A 19486-nucleotide genomic window follows, 5' to 3' on the forward strand; every position below is an offset into this window, starting at 1 on the left:
TCATGTGCCTTCCCAACCACCTCCCTGGCTGAGGGAGGGGCCTGTGACTGCGGGGCCTATTTTCACTCCTTTATCTGTTTATGCAGCTGGGTTGAGTTCCACTGGGCAGCGTCTGCTGGCTCTCTTGAGGCCTTTGAGGAGCAGTGGGTGCTGTCCAGGATTCTCTGCTCAGTGTCCCCATCCAGCTCCCTCATTTTAGCCCTTTGACCTCCACACCTGTCCCTGTTTTCCTCTTTGTCCCCCATAATTAGTGTTCTGGGCTCTGTGGACCCTCCCTGCTGGCTGGGGGAAGGTCCTTTAGATGTGGCTGGGCTTATGCCCACCCACCTCTCGAACTCTAGTAGGACCACAATCCTGTAGCCATCCAGCCTGACTTTTTTACAGCACAGACATGTATTGTTTCCAGGCATAGACTTGCACACATGTAAATACCAAAGAAATTGTCCCAGACACATTCAGACAGCTTAAGTTTGCCAAATCTAGCTACCCAGTTCTACTGTACAGTCTCACAGACATGCTCAAGGCAAGATATAGCACCCAATGCTCTCCTCACTGAGTCCCCCAAAGAGAAGTCATGGTCAGGCCCGGCCCTAGGACAAGGTGAGCAAGGCAAATGCCTTGGGCCACATGCATTCGGGGCCCCATGCTGCTGAGTATTCACCATCTACCGTCCGGGGCCTCACTCCCAGCGTCCTGCCTTGGGCCCGGCAAACCATTTGGCCGGGCCTGGGCACGGTATTCCAGATATAGAAACACTGTCTCCTGCATGTGGACATTTCTAGAAAGGGTGAGTTTCTTAAAAAGACCACTCCAACAGAGTCATGCATGCACAGACCGCTCACTCAGAAAGCCAGTTAGTTATGTTCTTAAGGCTATAGGACATACTAGCCCACCCCCAACAAATTTAGTGCAAAATGATGCTCGGCTGGCAGTCCATATTCACCTGCAGCCAGGCTTCCACGTGGGCCTCTTCTTGTGGTGTAGTGCTTCCATCAGGTTCCGGTCTGGTCCTCCTCTTTCAAAAAGCAGGCCACTGCTGCTCACCTCATTACGGTACTGCCTCAACACACAATTCCTAACATTTTTATAAGCCAGGAAAGAAATCTAGATTTTTAGCTGGCAACTGGCTGGCTGCCCTTTTGGCCAGGATCCTGCAACAAAGGAACACCAACTCTGATAAAAGGGCCCGTCCCATTCACTGCCTAACTTCTTTATCCCTTTCATTTTTCTTCAGGTCTCCTTGACCTGTATTCACTTGAGATGAAACTAGCAGCTCTGCCCTGCCTTGCAGCAACCATTTATTACTAGGTATAATTTAACCCTTTAGTGAAAAAGGAGCTCCTCGGGCTGGTGTCTTCTCCACTGAAAGATGTGTGAGGGAGTACACCGTGATTAAAGAACATGCTGACGGATATGCTATAAATGTCTGGTTAGATAGATGGGGGAATCCAGATGCCAGCTGGCAAAGGAATCCTCTTTAATCTCTTAGCAGCAGCCCCCGGGAAGGTTTTAGTTTACAAGTTAGAGCTTACTCTCTGGTTATCATTCCTCTGACCCTGGGACTGGCCCCATTCAATGCAAAGGGATCCCTTTCTCTAAAAAACTGGGAGGCTACAAAGGGCAGCACTAGAGCACTTCTAATACTTGACATTTCCAGTACTTCAAAAACATTCACCAAGCTAATGCTGGCAAATGGAAAAACTTAAGGTCCAGAAAAGGGAGATGACTTGTCCAATGCCATAAAGCAGGGGTGGGGAAACTTTTTTGGGTTGGGGGCCACTGACCCCCCCAAAAAAATCATTTGGGGACCACACAAGTGAGAAGCAAAGAAAATAAACCCCAAACCCTCACTGACATGGCCCCCTAATGAGGAGAAAAACTCTCTCCACATTCCCCTCACACACCAGAATCTAGGGAGCCCAGAATAGTAGATTTTGTGTGCTCCAGCCCCGCAGGGGATGGTAGAGGGGCTGGAGAGCCACTGCAGGTTCCTCAATGCTGGGCAGGAACCCTGAGCACTGGGAGGCAGATCCAGGCAAGCTAGGGGCCTGCGTCTGGCCCCAGGGCCTTAGGTTCTCCACCCTTGCCATAGAGGGTGCTAGTGGCAAAGAATTAAAATTTAGGAGTTTCTGACCCCAGTTTGGCCTGCAGACCACTAGACTCTCACCTTTCCACATTCTATCTGGGCAGCTGCTTTCTGGAAGAACAGGCTGAGTCAAGAGTGGTATAGTTGACTTAGGGATTAAATAATAGGCCTGGGAGAGAGAGAAACTGGCTTGTATTCTGCTACTCATTTGCCGTGTGATCCTAGACAATTCTCCCCAGTCTGGGCCTTGGCTTCCCTGTCTGTAAATACAGACTGAGGTGTAGTCTTACAGGGCCGTTTGGTTACAGATCAGCAGTGAGACAAACCAACAACACTCTAGTTAATGGCAAGTTGAATAGATGCCTGAGCCTAGAACCAGCAGCAGGTTGTTTCAGAATAATTGGGGGAAGGGGGTAGGAAAGGAGGACAAAAGCAGAAAGCTGTTCCTTGTGTGGTCTGCTACAATGGGGAAAGCAAGTGTGGACCGTAGGAAAGCAGACAGAAGCTGCCTGTACTGAATACACGCTTAATGCCTTTCCTACCAGGAGCAAACCGAGATAGGATCAAATGATACCAACATAATCAGTTAGCTCAGATTACAGATCCTGCTTTCATAAGCGTACAAGACAGGAAGAAGAGAGTACTCTGCACTTCCATATGGGAGACCATTGTGATGAGTACAAGAACCTTTACAGAATAAACTGTTCCAGATCCTTGCTCTCTCTGCTACTGACTGTGCTCTGCATTGGACCTAGCTATTCAACAGGCACACTGGAAACCAGTGTACCATCCCTCCCCCATGTGTCTGAACTAGAGCGTGCTGCTTCCCCCATTCTGGTCTCCTGCCAAGAGACCTCAGTGGACAAAGGAAAAGAGATTACCTAAAAGGAAGAAGGAATAAAAGGCATAAATTCACACAGACCTTTGACTGTTTCACTGAAAACAGGATTAGCTTTGCTCCAACCCATTAAGTCTCAAACCTCTCTCACTTTTCTTTGTCGCATTTGACATCTTCCATGCTTCAAGTTTACAAATCCCTTTCTGGACTTTCTTAGTCTGCCACAAAACTGTCTTGTGCCTGCCTGAGGTAATCATCCCATCAGAAGCAGAGAATACAGGTGGCTTCCAACCATCACTTGGATTGCAGACCAAAACAGCCAAGGCCTCCCAGGGGATTTCTCTGTTGCCAATGGTTTATGACCACAAGTTCTGATGGTGGAGCCGGGTTCTCACTGCAGGACAGATTCCATAGCACTAAAAGAACTGGAGACCATTCTAGGGGCAGTTTTGCCATACAGAAAAGGTTACTTGCCTATTAAAAGGATATCTCCAACAGGAAGCTCCTGGAATCTGCATAAAGGGGCCCACCTCTCTCCATCACCTCTCCACAGGTACTGTTAGGCAGAAGGATGGCTCAGAGAAAAATTCAAAAGGTCCTTGATACTAGTACACATGGAGACCAGGAGGGTGACTTCCTCAATCCACTCTCAGTTCAGAACAACAGTAACTGAGAAGGCTCCTAGCTGACAAGAGGTCTAGGAACCCCTGTGAATGATCTTTACATAGCAGCACCAATTAGACAAATTAGGGAGTGGACTCAGAAAAACTCATTGACTCAGAAAAACTTGTACACCTGAACCTCTTTAATCCAGCAAGTCTGGGAAACATGATATGACAGATTAAAGGGGTTTTTTTTTTGGACCCTGGGAGGGTGCTGGGGTAAACTCTGGTAGGAAGGGAGGGTGCGTAAGGGGGATGGGACACATGTGGCTCCATGCACTGCCCCCTGCTTCTGGGGGGAAGATAGTGCAGCTGCACACACAATTGCTTCCTCTGCCCCCTGCCAGGGTCTCAACCACAGATGTTCCTGGATAGGCGGTAACAAAATTAGGGAGCTTCAGGTGTATTAGAAATTTAATTTGGAGCCCTTAGAATGGGTTGCCCACAAGCTGACTAAAAGGAGTCACTAACATGGTTAGTAAAGGAGCTGCTGGGCTTCCAGGTGGCTGCTTTGCAAATCTCTTCTATAGTTTCCATTCCACTTTCTCTCCAGGAAGCAACCTGAGCCCTTGCGCAATGGACTATTACAAAGGACCCCTTCTCAGAATGATGCTTTAAGATCAGGGGAGCAAATTATTGGAGAAGTCAATACTTCACAAGCTGCTTTGTATTTCTGTGCTGCTGCAGAACCCACAGAAGAATCAGCTAATGTAACAGATTTCTGTTTTTTCTAAGTAAAATGTATGAAGTTTCAGGTCATGTTGCTCAAGTGTAGGATCCTTTCTTTGTCACATTCTGAGTTACTGTGAAGGAAAGGAGACAGGAGATACCTTTCACTCAGTGTGAAAGCTGGGATTTGTCTTTGGAATGCAGCAGAGCTCAGGAAAAAAGGCAGCACATTCAAAATGGCAACAAGTGGTTGTGATTTCTCTTACACTTTTAGCTGACAGAACTGCAATGACAATGCCACCTGTGTCCACAGATTTAAAAGGAGAATGGCACAGTATTTTGGGCCACAATTGGGCTCCTCCATGGAGGAGGGATTGCATGGAATTTGGACTTCAGTTGCATGGCTGCTTTTAGAACTCTTCTTAGGCCTAGTGTACACTAAGCCCTCTCCTACCCTCTGGCTGATCTAAGATATGCAACTTCAGTTATGCAAATAGCATAGCTGATTACTGTGATAAGGTCAGTGCAAGCTGCTCTTCTGTCAGCTCTGCCTACTCTTTTCATCCTGGTGAAGGATCGAAGTCAACACGAGAGTGCTTGGATGTCAATTTATCGTATCTGAACAGACATGATAAAATTGACCATCAGTAAATTGATCGCTGCAGCATCGATCCACTGTTCAGTAAAGATAAGCCCTTAGTAGGGGATGAAGTTGCACTGGGGAAGTGGCACTAGATCTGAGAGAACTAAAACATAGCAGCCAGGTCCTTTCTGATACTAGGGCTTTTCATTAGGGTGTACACTGGAAAAAATATTTTAAAAAATTGGGTATTTAGCACCCAAAGAGGGAGCTAATTGTATTCTCAATTCATAAGGAAAAAACTTTTCAGACCAAGTTATATTTGCCATTGCTTACTTGTATTAGAGACTTAAGAAGGGAATCAATGTCTAAGGCAGGGAGAATTTGGTACTCCAGGATTGGTCTCTCACAAGCTATATCCATAAGAAAAAGTATGTTCTTCTTATCATTGAGAATCAATTCCTACTGATTATGATATGAAGACTTCAGGTCTTTGCTAAGGACAGTTGAACACACAGGCTTTTCCATGGCTAACCTGGAATTATGAGACTCCACTTCAACTTCTCCTGTACTTTTCTCAGCACCTGGGAAATGAGGGGAAAAGGAGGGACGGGTCACATCACGCTGAGATTTCATGGAACAGAGACTGTGTCTATCTTTAGTGCAAGGGGCCCCTATATCTGCTTCAGAACTGAGGCACTTTACAGCTGTAGCTTGTGGCAAACGTGTATTATTAGAATTTCCCACATCCTGCACATCTGGTAAAATACTTGTGGATTGAAGCTCCCTGTGATGTATGCTGGAACTGCCGAGCCAAACTGCTCTGATGCTGACTTTCCCAGATATGTGGATTGCTTTGAATGTCACAAGATTCTTTTCTGCCCATTTCAGGAGCTATAGTGCACCCCTCCCCAAGTGTGGTAAGATACCACCACAGCATTGCCTAAAAGGACGGATGCAAGTGTAAAACAGAATAGCTTGTGATGCAGAAGTGGCAGGTGAACTGCTTTTATTTCCAGTCTGCTCCGATGAACATGCTTCTCGCTCTTTGAGCACTTAATGTGGTTCATATGAACTCTCTTGGCAAGGAAACTGGCATGTGCCATTACAATGGTCCAGGCAGGATGTGAGTATGAAAATCCCTTGAGAAAAGTAGTAGGCAGGTCTCACCAGAGCAGAGATTTCCTGATGTTCCTCTGGCAGGGTTTTCTTTTGCAGAAAATGACATTTGTGCTTTTGTGAGAACGGAAGAAAGTGAAGATTTGCTGTGAACCAAAGAGCTGCAGGACAGCATGGTACTTAGAGGATGTCCTGGTTACTAGTGAAACAATAGTCTAGAGCAGTGGTTCCCAATCTTTTTGATACTAGGGACCAGTAAACTCATTCACAAGCTTTTGGAGGACTGGTAACATTTATTTGCATATTTGCATATTTATTAAGAAATGATGAATATGCAAATAAATTGTGTTGCTGGCCCTACCTGTCTGGTGAGTTGTTCCACCCCCCTCCTGGCCCCAATCCCGGCTGCTTTATCAGCCGGCACCTTTCTGGGCAAAAACCCCCTCTTGTGCAAGAGCTGTTCTTCCACATTTTTTTCAGGAAGAACAGCTCTTGCGCAAAAGACTCTTGTGCAAAAATGGAGCCTAATTAATTATGCAAATGAGGCATGGTGATATTCCATGCTTCACCTCATTTGCATATTTTTTGCACAAAACGGGAGCAGTGTAGACATAGCCATAACGTAAAAAAAGACGAGGGAAGACAAAGGAAATCTGAAGGTAGCATACCTCAGCAATAAGCACAACTTGATGACTACACATCATTTGAAAGTAATTTTTATTTTTTTATTAGGGCTGATGATTAATAGGTTAACTCACATGATTAACTAAAAAAATAAATGTAATAAAAAATTAAATCATGATTGAGCAGTTTTAATCTCACTGCTAAACAATATACCAAATTGAAATTTATTAAATATTTTAGATGTTTTTCTACATTTTCAAGTGCAACATAGAATACAAAGTGTACAGTGCTCAGTTTATATTATTTTTATTACAAATATTTGAACTATAAAAATGATCAACAAAAACAGTTATTTTTCAATTTACCTCATACAAGTACTGTAGTGTGATCTCTTTACTGTGAAAATCCAACTTACAAATGTTGATTGTAACATAACTGTACTCAGAAACAAAACAAAACTTTAGAGCTTACAAGTTCACTCAGTTGTACTTCTTGTTCAACCAATTGCTAAGAGAAACAAATTTGTTTACATTTGCGTGAGGTAATCCTACCTGTTCATTTACAATGTAACCTGAAAGTGAGAACAGGGGTTTGCATGGCACTTTTGTAGCAGGCATTGCAAAGTATTACCTGCCAGATATGTTAAACATTCATATATCCTTTGTGCTTTGGTCACCAAACTTCCAGAGGACATGCTTCCATGCTAATGATGCTCATAAAAAAATAATGCATTAATTATATCTATGACAACTCTTGGGAGATATCTGTATGTTTTCTGCTTTGTTTTATCCACATTCTGCCATGTATCTCATATTACAGAAGTCTCAAATGATGACCCAGTCAAGTTGTTCATTTTAAGAACACTTGCACTAGATTTGAAAAAAAAAAGTTAACAATGATTTCTAAAGATAGCTAGTAGCTACAACACTTGACCCTGTCTTCTCAAATCTGAGGGACAAGGTGAGGAACATACTTTCAGAAGTCTTTAAAGAACATTTTGATGTGGAAACTATAGAACATATATCAACAAAAACAAAAAACAAAACAAACCCCAAAAGCCAAAGCTATCCTTCTGACTCATGATGAAAATGAACATGTTCTGGTGAACATGTGTCTGCACTGCTTTGGATCGTTGTCAAGCAGAACCTGTTAGCAGCATGTACATTTCCTCTGAAATGGAGGTTGAAACTAAGGGACATGTGAATCTTTAGCACATCTGGCATGTAAGTATTCTGCAATGCTGGCTACACCTATGTCATGCAAACACCTGTTCTGACTTTTAGGTGACACTGTAAAAAAGTGTCCCCGCAAATATAAACAAACTTGTTTGTCTGAGTGGACAAGAAGTAAGACTGAGTGAACTTGTAGGTTTTAAAGTTTTATATTGCTTTATTTTTTAATGAAGTTTTATAAACATAATTCTCTATTTGTATGTTCAGCTTTTATGATAAAGAGATTGCACCACAATACGTGTATTAGGTAAATTAAAAAAATACTTTTTTTTTATGGTGCAAATATTTGTAATAAAAATAAATATAAAGCGAGCACTGTACATGTATTCTGTGTTGTAACTGAAACCAATATATTTGAAAATGCAGAAAACATTCACAAATATTTAAATGAATGGTATACTATTATTGCTTAACAGCACAATTAATTGCAATTTTTAATCACACAATTAATTGTGATTTTTTTAAACTTTGTGACAGCCTTATATTTTACTAACTCTAATTGCTTTCAACACATCATCATTAGTTGGCTACAATCAGAATCTTTGTGAAAATTTGCAGAGCCACAACTTATGGCAGGACCAGTTGCTGATTTTTATTCTTAAGTAATTCTCATGCGATACTTGTAATAGGTACAAGTACAAATAGAGACATGAGTTTTTCAGGTAAGAATTCAGCTAAGAATTCTCAGCTAATATTAGGCTACAGAGATACCATCTTAAATTTCTGGTACTAGAAACAAGAGAGAAAATGCTTTCATTTAGCTGTCCTCAGTAGTCAGGAAGATTGGCACAAATATCCGAGAGGTGCTGGGTATATTTGTTTACGTCATCTTTTTGAAAGGTCAAAGACATAAGGAGAGAACATTTCTTGAGCCTGAGGAAAGTGAAGCTATCTTCTGCTCTTAGGTAGCTGTGGTAGTAATCAAACTGCGGAAATTAGATCAGTATAGGTGTTCTGTTCCTTCCTCTGTTGGCGTTGAGGCTGAATTGTACTGAGCTTAAGAACCTGTCTTCTCTTTGACTTCTTTAAGGCCAATTCCATTTTTTGTCTGAACAGTTCAGATACAGAAGTTACCCCTTCTCAAGGAACATCATTCTTCAGAGAGAACATTTAGCATGGATTTCTACTGAAGAGGCCCTAATATCACTCTTTCCTTTAAAGAGTCTGTCTGATTCACTGAATATAACCACAAAGCTTTCTCATCAGGGTCTCCCCAAACATAAGCAAATTTTTCCTTAAGTGATTTGTGACAAGGCTTCTTGCTTTTGTGGTGTTTAATAGGGGATTAACCTCTATGGTTAGGTTGAGTGACGGGGAAGCAGTAAAAATTCTGGTTTCCCAGAGGCCTAACTGCGGTAGCCCGCTAGCTTCTGATCAGATATTAAACACGCAAAGGAGGGAAGGGACATTTGCATAGTAGACTCTGCAGCCAGTTTGTATGGGAGCAGGAGTCTGTTCTCACACATTAAAGGTACAAGCCACCTGCTGTTGCCAGTGGCCATTGCCAAATACAGTAGTGGATGTGAATCCTCTTATTAATCTTGTTGTTTCCATTTTTCCAGGCACCTCCTTAACATCAGCAACCACCACTCACTAAGGCAGAGTAGAAACCAGGTCCTGTGAGCACTAGCAGCAGGGTCCCCAAGTGGCAGGAAGACTTCTTTCTTCTGATACATCCTTCATCCTGTCAATCACTTGTCTGCCAGTCACCTGAGGAGGACCTAGTAACATTGATTACTGGACCTACAGTGTGTACTGTAATAACAATGGGGGAAAATGGAATTGGGAAGGAGAGAGACCAGTTCCTAGCAGCCTGTTCAGTGTGGGGTTCAGTATAAAAGAGTGGGAGCCTTTGTGCTGCTCGAGAACATGGTCTGTTATAATTGTTCCATTTGGCCATCTGACAAGAGAAAGAACATGGAAAATATGTGAAAATCTTATTGGCTATTTAATGAACCTAGAAACTGAGCAGGGCCTGAATATATTTGGACTGTATTTTAGGAAGCAGTGGGTTTTCAACTCAGTGTAATCTCCAGTGGCGGAGGCACTCCTTTAACACAAGCAGTTATTTTCATTGCACTAAGCAACTGTGATTGGAGTGGTGCAACAAATCACTACTACAGCTGACAGAAACCACCTGGGCCTTGGGCTTCAGGTCTGGTTCTAAGAACAGCAGCCAATCATGAAAAAAAGTTTGGAAAGCACAAATAAATGGGAGGAGAAAGTAAGATACAAAAATAAGCCACACAAAACAAACATCCAGCAGTGAAACATGACACAACAGTCAGATTTTAAAATACTATCCAATATAATAAAGGACCAAATATTCACTGGGTGTAAATTAATAAATGAAAATATAAACCATATAAACAAAATGAAATTACTTTATTCAAATTGAGTATTCTCATGGCTTCCTGCCAAAATTCAAGATGGCAATGAGACCGTCTCTCATCACATGGTCTGTTTGTCTTCTGTCACTGGTTGTCATGTGGTGTGAGCAGTGCCCAGTAGAGGACAGAGAACCATGGCCATTACAGAACTAGGATGGACTGAAATGAGTGAGTAAATGAGGCTTCATGTTCAAACTTGGACTTTGGGAAGCACAATGCAGACCGCTGGAAGACGTCTGTCTTATATGGGTCTCTATGGCTGGTGAGTGGAATATGGTGTAGGAGAGAAAGAGAAGAAACCTCGGGGGCTCAGTGGCAGAAGTTCTGGGAGGGAATGGTGCCCCTCAGTTCGGAACCATACCCCCAGTTTTCACAGATATGCAACTTCTCTCCTGTCCTTAGGGACTTCTTTGGAATGTGCAGCAGGGCCTCACTGTCACCTTCATCTGGGTGTTAAAGGGAGGGCGGTGTGATGAGCAGTCACTGCTTCTCCTCTCCTTGCCTCTCACTCAGGAGCTATGGCACTGGGCTTCTCACCTGGTGCTCAGGGTTAGTCCATCACTGAGAGTAAGAACTAGAAAAGACATAAAGCAAAGCCTGTGAGTGACCTCAGAAGGGCATTCAGAGTGTAAAACACTGCTGCACTGACCCACTGGATGCAGAAGTAATTAGCACTAGAAATTTGGAATCCCCTGTTGGGCTGCAAACCACACTAAAGCTACACACAAATGCACAGCTCAATATGCTAAAACTGTCAATGATCTAATAGCTTAAAAGCCATAAATATCCTCACCATCCCCCGGACAAAAACTACCCCTTCAGCTGCATATGACTGGCTCCCTGCCTGGCCCATTTGCTCCTCGGAACATCCTGTTAGCCAACGGAACTTTAGAAATGGGCTTGAAATTAGATTGTCTCTTTCCCCAGACTATGTGATTAAGTCTGTTTCTTAAAAAAATTAATGAGACTAAGTCAACATGTATAGCAGATTGCATCCCCTTATCCTCCACTTCTCCAAGAGTTGTAAGAACACAAAGTCTGTCTTTCTATCTCTTCAGGAACTTTTGGGTTCTCAAGGAGTAACATCTGAGAATTTCATAAATAGGGCTCTTCCAAATTTATGTTTCATTTTGATCAATTTCATAGTCACAGGATTTTTAAAATGGTAAATGTCATGATTACTGCTATTTACATCTAAAATGTCACCATATTGTAATTGTAGGGGTCCTGACAAAAAGGAATTATGGGGAGGAGGTTGCAAGGTTATTGTAGTGGGTCTGCAGTACTGCTACCCTTACTTCTGCATTGCAGAAGCAGCTCTGCCTTCAAAGCTGAACAGCTGGACAGTGGTGGCTACTGGTCAGGACCCCAGCACTGAAGACAGAACCTCCAACAGCAGCAGCACAGAAGCAAGGATAGCATGATATGGAATTGCCACCATTCTGTGCTGCTGCTGGCAGGATGCTGCCTTCAGAGGTGGGTTCCTGGGGATAGCAGCTGCACTCTCCAGCTCTCCAGCTCTGAAGGCAACAGAGAACTAAGGGTGGCAATTCCACAACTCCTCCTAAAATAACCTTGCAAGTTCCCTCCAGCAACTCCCTTTTGGGTCAGAACTAGGGATGTAAAAGACTAGTTGACTATTCAATAAGCATTTCCTTATTGGAAAGTCTTTTGACTGGTCGATATCCCCCTCCTTTGCTGCCTCTATAAGATAGAGGCATCAAAGTGTGGGGGGGAGGGTACTTCAAAGTGGCAGCTCCACTATGTGGGCTGTGCGGCGGCTGCCCCTTAAAAACGCCCCTTTGAAAGGTGCAGAAATGGTGTTACAAAGGCACAGCCGCTGCACAGCTGATCCGCAGATCAGCTGTGTGGCGGCTGCCCCTTTAAAACGCCGCTTCTACACCTATCAAAGGGGCAGCTGTGGAGCCCGGGGGCCAGCTAGGGATTCCTCAGCTGATTCCGGGCTTCCCTCATTATTTCCCCAGAACCCAGGATCAGCTAGGGAGTTCCCAGCTGACCCTGGGCTCCACTGCTGAGATCAGCTGTGCGGTGAGATCAGCTGTGCGGTGGCTTCCCTTTTGAAACTGTCACCTCTGCACCTTTTAAAGGGGCAGCTGTGGAACCCGGGGTCAGTTGGACAGTCCCCAGCTGATCCCGGGATCAGCTAGGAAGTCGCCAGCTGACCCCGGACTCCTAGCAGCATGCAGTGTAGCATGGAGCCCGGAGTCAGTGGGGGACTCCAGCTGACCCTGGGCTCCATGGCTTTGAAATGCACAAGAGCCCCTGCTGGGGACTCTTGTGCATTTCAAAGCAGGCATACCGCATGTATGCCCGGAGTCAGCGTGACTTCCTGTTGGCCCCAGGCTGTATGCAGTGTTCCACATTCCTCCTTTGAAATGTACAAGAGCCCCTGCTGGGGCTCTAGTATATTTCAAAGGAGGAATGCGGAAGTGCCTATTGACTAGTCCACTAGTCAGTTAACCACATTTTAACATCCTTAGTCAGAACCCCCAGTTTGAAAAACTCTAGTCTTTCTCATGAACTCTGTATAGTGAAGAGTAGAAGCACACAAAAGACCAGATTTCATGGGGAGAGACCAGATTTCACGGTCCATGATGTGTTTTTCATGGCCATGAATTTGGTAAGGCCTTACTGATAAAAGATTAATGAATTTATCCTCAGAGCATCTGTGCAACAAGGAATTTGCGTCTCCGTTTCACAGACAGGGCAATGAAGCACAGAGGCCCTATAATTTGCCTAAGGTAACACAGTGAGTCTGTGGCACAGCTAGGAAACCAAATCTCTTGAATTCTAGTCTGAAACACAAGATCTTCCTTCTTCCTATAAGGGCTGATAATTCTAGAAACTCATCTGTCTTGGCTCCCTGCAGATAGACTTTCCAATCCTACAGTGCTTCTCTTGGTTAAATAGAGATTATGATGATAAATGGCTAGATTTTGTGTGTGTGTGTGTGTGTGTGAGTGTGAGAGAGAGAAAGAGAAAGAGAAAGAGAGTGATTGAATCTGAATGGTAGTAAATGGCTAGAGACAGCGAGAGTGTGTGTGTGTGTGGTGTTACATACAGATTGAGTCTGAATGGTAGTAAATAGCTACTATGGGTAGGTGGGGAAATGACATTAGCAAATAGCGACAGGTGACAATTGCAGACAGACCTGTATCCTCTCCACCTTTTCTGGGCACAAGTCCAGTTTGGCTTGTTGGATTATGTAGGCTCAAGAAAGCAATAGCCCAATAGCCCCATGTCATGAAACCCTAACTGGCGGGGGGGGGGGAGGGTAACACAAAAGGGCTGGCCACAGCAACAAGCATTTGAGTGAAATCTCCTTGCATAAAGAGGCTGGAGAGAAGTCTCATTAAGAAGGAAAGACAGACTTGATGAGGCCACTGTAATCACTGCTGTCTCCCCTTGATGTGGAAAAATAGAGCTTTACCTTCCCATCTAACACCACTACAAAGTCCATGCGCTCTGGATAACCCGAGCTATTTCCTCTTGTTTACCTCCTCCCAATACTCTAATTTGTTTGTTGTAATTGTTTCTCCCTGCTCTAGCTTTGTCCTTCCCCTCGTTTCATTTCCATGAATCTTGCCACACTCTCTAACTTACTCACCATCATTTTTTGGCCTACATTTTCTATTGCAGACTAAGAGTAAATCAATGCCACATAAAGATATATCACTCAGTGCAGGGGCAGAGTAAACTATTTGGTAGCAAGGTCCCAAAGGACCACATACAAGACAGAAGTAGTATGAGAAGATATCTCACTGTGTGCTGTAACTAAGGTTCTTTGAGATGGCTGTCACTGTGTGCACTCCACTTTAGGTGACTCTCCACCCCTGCACTTGTAATTTGAGATTTTTAGGAACAGTGCCAGGTTGGGTTGCACAACCTCATTCAATCATGCATTCTGTTCTTCCCCCTCCTCATTGAATTATACAGCGCTATGTGATCAACACCCCCTGGATTCCTTCCCGACTGCAGTATCTATAGTGTGAAAAAACCCAAAGTAGAGGGGAAGAGGGAGGATAGTGAAACATCCATAGGGACAAACATCTCCAAGAACCTCAGGGTATGTCTACACTAGCCACCCTAGTTCAAACTTTATTTATCCTGGGCTTTATTTGCATGTTCCCGTGCACCGCCATTTTTAAATGCCCGGTAGTTCGAACTCCCTGCCCACGGCTACACGCGGCACAGGCTAGGTAGCTCGAATTTAAGCTCCTATTTCGAACTACCATTGTTCCTCATTGCAGGAGGAATAATGGTAGTTCGAATTAGGAACTTTAATTCGAACTACCTAGCCCGTGCTGCGTGTAGCCGCAGGCAGGGAGTGCGAACTACCGGGCATTTAAAAATGGCGGTGCACAGGAGCATGCAAATAAAGCCCGGATATTTAAATCCCAGGCTTCATTTGCAAGTTCGAATGACTACATTAGCCACCCTAGTTCGAACTAGGGTGGCAGTGTAGACATACCCTCAGTTACTGCATAGGATAACCTTTTCTTCTATTTCGTTAAGAGGTGTCTGTGGGGGTGCAGCAGTTTAGCTGACTCTAGAGCAATGCCCCTTTGTGGAAAGGAGAGCTTTGGAGTTGCAGGCATAGTGGTTGATAAAATTGTCAGTCCAAGTAGAGTGTCTGATGTGGAATGTTGCTCTGTGGCATAGTGTTGTGTCAATGTATGGACTGTTGCCCAGGTGGCTATTTTGCAGATAATAAGCACATTGCTGAGGAAGGCTATCGATGTAGACAGCACTCTGGTGGAGAGAGCGCAGATCCCTGATGGTGATAAAGACAGCAAAAGTTAATGCAGCTAGGGATCCATTTTGACAGTCTTTGTTTAGGTATGGTGTCTCCCTTAGATTGTTCTGTGAGGGAAAGAAATAACTCTGGGTGTCTTTTTAATCTAAAAAGCTAGCACCCCATGAGCATCTAGGGCATGAAGTGTTGCTTTTCATTTGTTCCTCTGAAGTTTTGGGGAAAACTATGGGAGATGAAGGAGATGATGTAAATGGAATGATGAAACTATTTTAGGTCGAAACTTGGAGTGTGGTTGTAGGGCAACTTTATTTTTGAAAAATATTATGTATGGGGGATATGCCATGAGCGCCCCAGTTCTCTCACTTGTTGGGCAGATACGATAGTGACAAGGAAGGTCACCTTTACTAAGAGGTGCAGAAATGAGCATATTGCTAATGCTTCAAAGGGGGGGGGGGACACGTAAGACATTGCATCACCACACTGAAGTCCCTTGATGGAGTGCGGGAGCTTGTACTTCTGCCTAGAGATTATGAAGACCCTTGAGAGAACATTTAATGGTAGGGTAGATGAAGATTTGAGAACTCGTCTACTTTGTGGCAGAAAGTTGTGACTGCACTTTAATACTATTGGTAAAAAAGAGGTAATTGCCATTGTTTGCCTATTCTGGCATCATGTATGGAATTTCTTCCATCTGTGAAGATAGGTATACCAGGTAGTAGGCCTTCTGCTGTTTAAAATGATGTCCCTTATCTCCTCTGAACAGTCATTTCATTCTTGTAGCCATGCCTTGCCAAGTTTGGATGGTTGACCTGGCCCACATTCTGAGACACAAAATGAAGTAGAAGTATAAGAGTATGTGGAGGGCACACAATCATCCTTAGTAGGGACAGAAACCATGTTTGCATGGGCCATGTGGGGGCTATAAATATTACTCTGGAGTTGTTGGTCCTTATCTTGTGCATGATCTTGGCTAGAAGAGGGGTTGGAGGGAAAACATACAGTAGGTGTGCATTCTTTTTGAGGAGAAAAGCATCGCCAAGAGATCGTGGTCCCAGTCCTATTCTGGAATAGAAGTAAGGGCACTTGGCTGGTTTGTCGCAAAGAGATCTATAGTTGGGGAGCCCCAGCATCTGAATATGTTCTGCAGTATCCTGACATTCATTTCCCATGCATGGGCCTTTGAAAATTGTCTGTTCAGTGTATCTGCCGTGATGCTTTGGCATCCTGGTAGATAGATAAATTTACCTCCTGTCATAGTAAATATTTGTGAGACTGGACCCTGAAGAAGGATGAGAAGGGAGACAGAGCGAGTAGAGGGAATGGAGGTAAATTGGATGGAATACCCATTCTTGATAATTTCTATTATCCTTATGTTTGATGTTTCACCACGAAGGGTGGAATGAAATCAGATGGTCTCCAAATGGGGAGATGAAGTCAGACAGTTCCAGCAATAGAAGATGTGGGAGTTGTCTCTGGTCCTCAAATACAAAACTTCAAAACTATTTAGAGGGAGGTTGTTGGGAAGTTGAGGGTTGAGAAAGGTGTGGTTTTGGTCTAGTGGATCTCTCTCTCTGCCTTTGTGGGTCATATTGCCTTTGAGATTGGGTCTTCACACTGCATAATACTTCCCTTGTTTTTTCTTTTGGGAAGGTGAATCCAATGCTCAAAGATCTGAGAGTCACCCTGGAGTCTTTTATTGTATGAAGTGATTCATCTGTCTTAACTGTGAATAGCTTCGGGTCCTTGAATGAGAGGTCCCCTATGGCAGGAAAACCACAGAAGCTGAACCAGGAAGCTTAGAGCATCACTGTGACTATGGCAAAGGAATGGTCCACCATGTCAATCAAGTCCAGTGAGGCTTGTGAGACTGTTCAGCAAGGTGGCCCTCCAAGATGGCTGCTTTGAATTGCAGTTTTTAGTCCTTAGGGAGATAATGAAGAAATTCAGACTGTCTTGAATAATTTGTGTAGTTGAACTTGGCCATCAATGCCTTGCAATTAGTGATCCAGAGCTACAGAGTCACTGAAAAGTAAGCTTTATGCCCCCAAACATCCAATTTCTTTCAGTCCCTCTCATGAGAGATAGACCTGAAATGGTGTTCTCTACCCCCCTCATTCACAGCCTCTACCATAAGAAAGTTTGGTGGGGCATGAACAGAAATTCCATCCCCTTGGAAGGGCTGTAGCATTCTTTATCTGCTCTTTTGCAGATGGGCAGAATTATTGCTGGGGTCTGCCAGATGGTTTTCATTCATTTATTGGGAGGGCAATCTTGAAGTCTGAAGGATGTCTAAAAACTTCCGCTGGGACTCCACAATTTCTTCCAGTAGTATTTAAAGGTAATCTGTGAACCTGTAAACAGTTCCTGGAACTGTTTAAAGTTATCCCTGTGGTGGATGGTGTGGGCATGATAGCTTCATCCAAAGAGGATGATGAAAAACTGTCAGTGTGACTTTTTGACCCTAAGTGCCCTCCAGTTCTTTAGTGATAGAAATGTAGCCGTGTTAGTCTGGGGTAGTTGAAGCAAAATGCAGGACAATGTAGCACTTTAAAGACCATCTTAATCTTTAATAAACCATCTTGTTAGTCTTTAAAGTGCTACATTGTCCTGCATTTTGCTCCAGTTCTTTGAGAGTCTCCTCCATAAGTATGGAGGGTTCAAGTACAGAGAGTGTTGGGGAATGCCTCAACCTGTTCTGTGTGGAATGGGAGGCTTAGGATACCGTTGGCACTATGCTGCCATGGGTCCCAGTAAAGTCAGTGTGGTGGAAATGGCATACACGGCAGCATCCTTGGGAGTCTATACCATCCGTGAGTTTCAGATCTGGAGTAGTATGCCTTGTGTTCTGCTGGACGTAGCCTCGTAGCTGTGTGGATAGGCAAGAAGTGATGGGAGGAGTAGATTTCCCCTTCAACTTCTGTGTGGTAAGTTAGCACAGTATTGAGCATACTGGAATAAAGTCAGTGCCAAGGACACCAGAACATCTTTATGGCAGAGAAACTGTGGTAGTACTGAGAACATTAGCACTGAGGTTGGTTTTGATGGCAATATCAATGCCTTTGCTGCAGGTGTTGGTGCTGAGGGTTGTGCTCTATGTGCTGTAGAAGCAGAAGTTGGTGCCGTACTCTATAGCGCTGCTGAGATGCTTGGTGCCACATATGTGAGTGGCCCTGGCAATGTCATGGCAGGGAAGGTAGGTTTCCCTATTTTTGCCTTATTGTGAGCCAACCCACTTTGGATCTTTTGCTCATGCAGTACCCATGTCACCAGATGGTCCTGCTACCTCCAAGGTAGATGGTCTCAGTGCAGTTGGTACCAACATGGTTTGACAGGTCAGGCAATGCCTCTTTTTGGAAAATTCTTGAGGTAGTGATGTCACCTTTGGGGGTAGAGTGCTCCTGCCTCTGAGAGCATAGAGGGAAACTTATTCCTGATGCTGTCATAGGAGACTGTTGTCCAGAAAGAGTCTGTTGTCCAGGATCAGGTGCCCAGCACAGAGACTTATCTATCATGATGAGTTTTAGCTGTAGGTCTCACGTCCCTGTCTTGGGCTTCAAAATTGTGGCATGGGAGCACTTTTGTGGAATGCATGCCTTGCCAACGCAGCGGACACACTGTGAATGCCTGTCTGAGACTGTGACTGACAACTGGCAAGCAAAGCAATGTTTAAGCCATAGGGAACAGCCTTGCTGCTTAGAAGAGGGTTTCTCTTAGGAAGGAGGGTTACAATGATATGCTAAGGGGCATATTAATAACTGAAAGTTAAACTCATAACATGAATTTTTTTTTAAGAAAAGAAAAATAAATGAGGGAAGAAAGAGGGTAGTTAACTGTGAACTAACTGGGTTATGAACTCATACCCTAAAGTTAGAACTAAACTAAAGATTAAGCTCAGAGATGCAGCCAACTCCTCTGTCTCAAGCTGAGGGGAACAGAGAAGGAACAGGAGTGATTGGAGGGTGGGGGGGTTGGACACAAAATGCTACACAACTGTCAGAAGCAGTGAGAGATGGGGAAAGTGCACCCCCCCCATTTACTGCTACTAAAAAATCGCCAATTACAAGCGCAGGGGCAGAAGCAGAGGAATTAGGATGGTAATTAGGGATGGCAATGGGTAACCAATTAACCATTACCATGCGTGCAGGGCTGCTCCAGCCCCACAAGACCCCCATGTGATGCTACCAGCTCCTAGCCAAAGCAGAGCTAGGAGCCGGCAGTCCCACACAGAGCCGGGAGACCACCGCTGATAAATCAGTTCGCTGGCTAAACTTAACGTTTAACTGGTTAACTAAACAAACAGGATTTTTCATCCCTATGTGGGATCTCCCTAAAAATGGGTAGAACATGGGTGCCCAAACTGTGACTTCACCATCCATGCCAATGTTTCACCCAAGGCCCTACCTCCCTTCCCTCCTATGCTCTTTCTCCAAGTCCCTGTCCTTGTGCTGCCTAATCCCTGAGGCCCCTCTCCTCCTCCTCATCCCTGGTCCCATACCATCTCTTTCCACC

The 19486-nt window shown here is 44.2% G+C and overlaps 1 protein-coding gene across 13 annotated transcripts in view; it reads right to left on the reverse strand.

Annotated features, from left to right (window-relative positions):
* Nucleotides 1-10176: 10176 nt before the first annotated feature.
* TTLL5 (tubulin tyrosine ligase like 5) overlaps nucleotides 10177-19486 on the reverse strand; it is a 280508-nt gene continuing 271198 nt past the window's right edge. For all 13 annotated transcript variants that reach the window (XR_012903377.1, XM_075926843.1, XM_075926842.1 and 10 more), the window contains one exon: nucleotides 10177-10774. Coding sequence is in view for 3 of the 13 variants with exons in the window: in XM_075926841.1 (XP_075782956.1) it covers nucleotides 10734-10774 (41 nt within the window). In the remaining 10 variants the exon portion in view is untranslated. The remainder of the gene's footprint in view (nucleotides 10775-19486) is intronic.

Source organism: Pelodiscus sinensis, chromosome 4, assembly GCF_049634645.1.
Source record: "Pelodiscus sinensis isolate JC-2024 chromosome 4, ASM4963464v1, whole genome shotgun sequence".
NCBI lineage: Eukaryota > Metazoa > Chordata > Testudines > Trionychidae > Pelodiscus > Pelodiscus sinensis.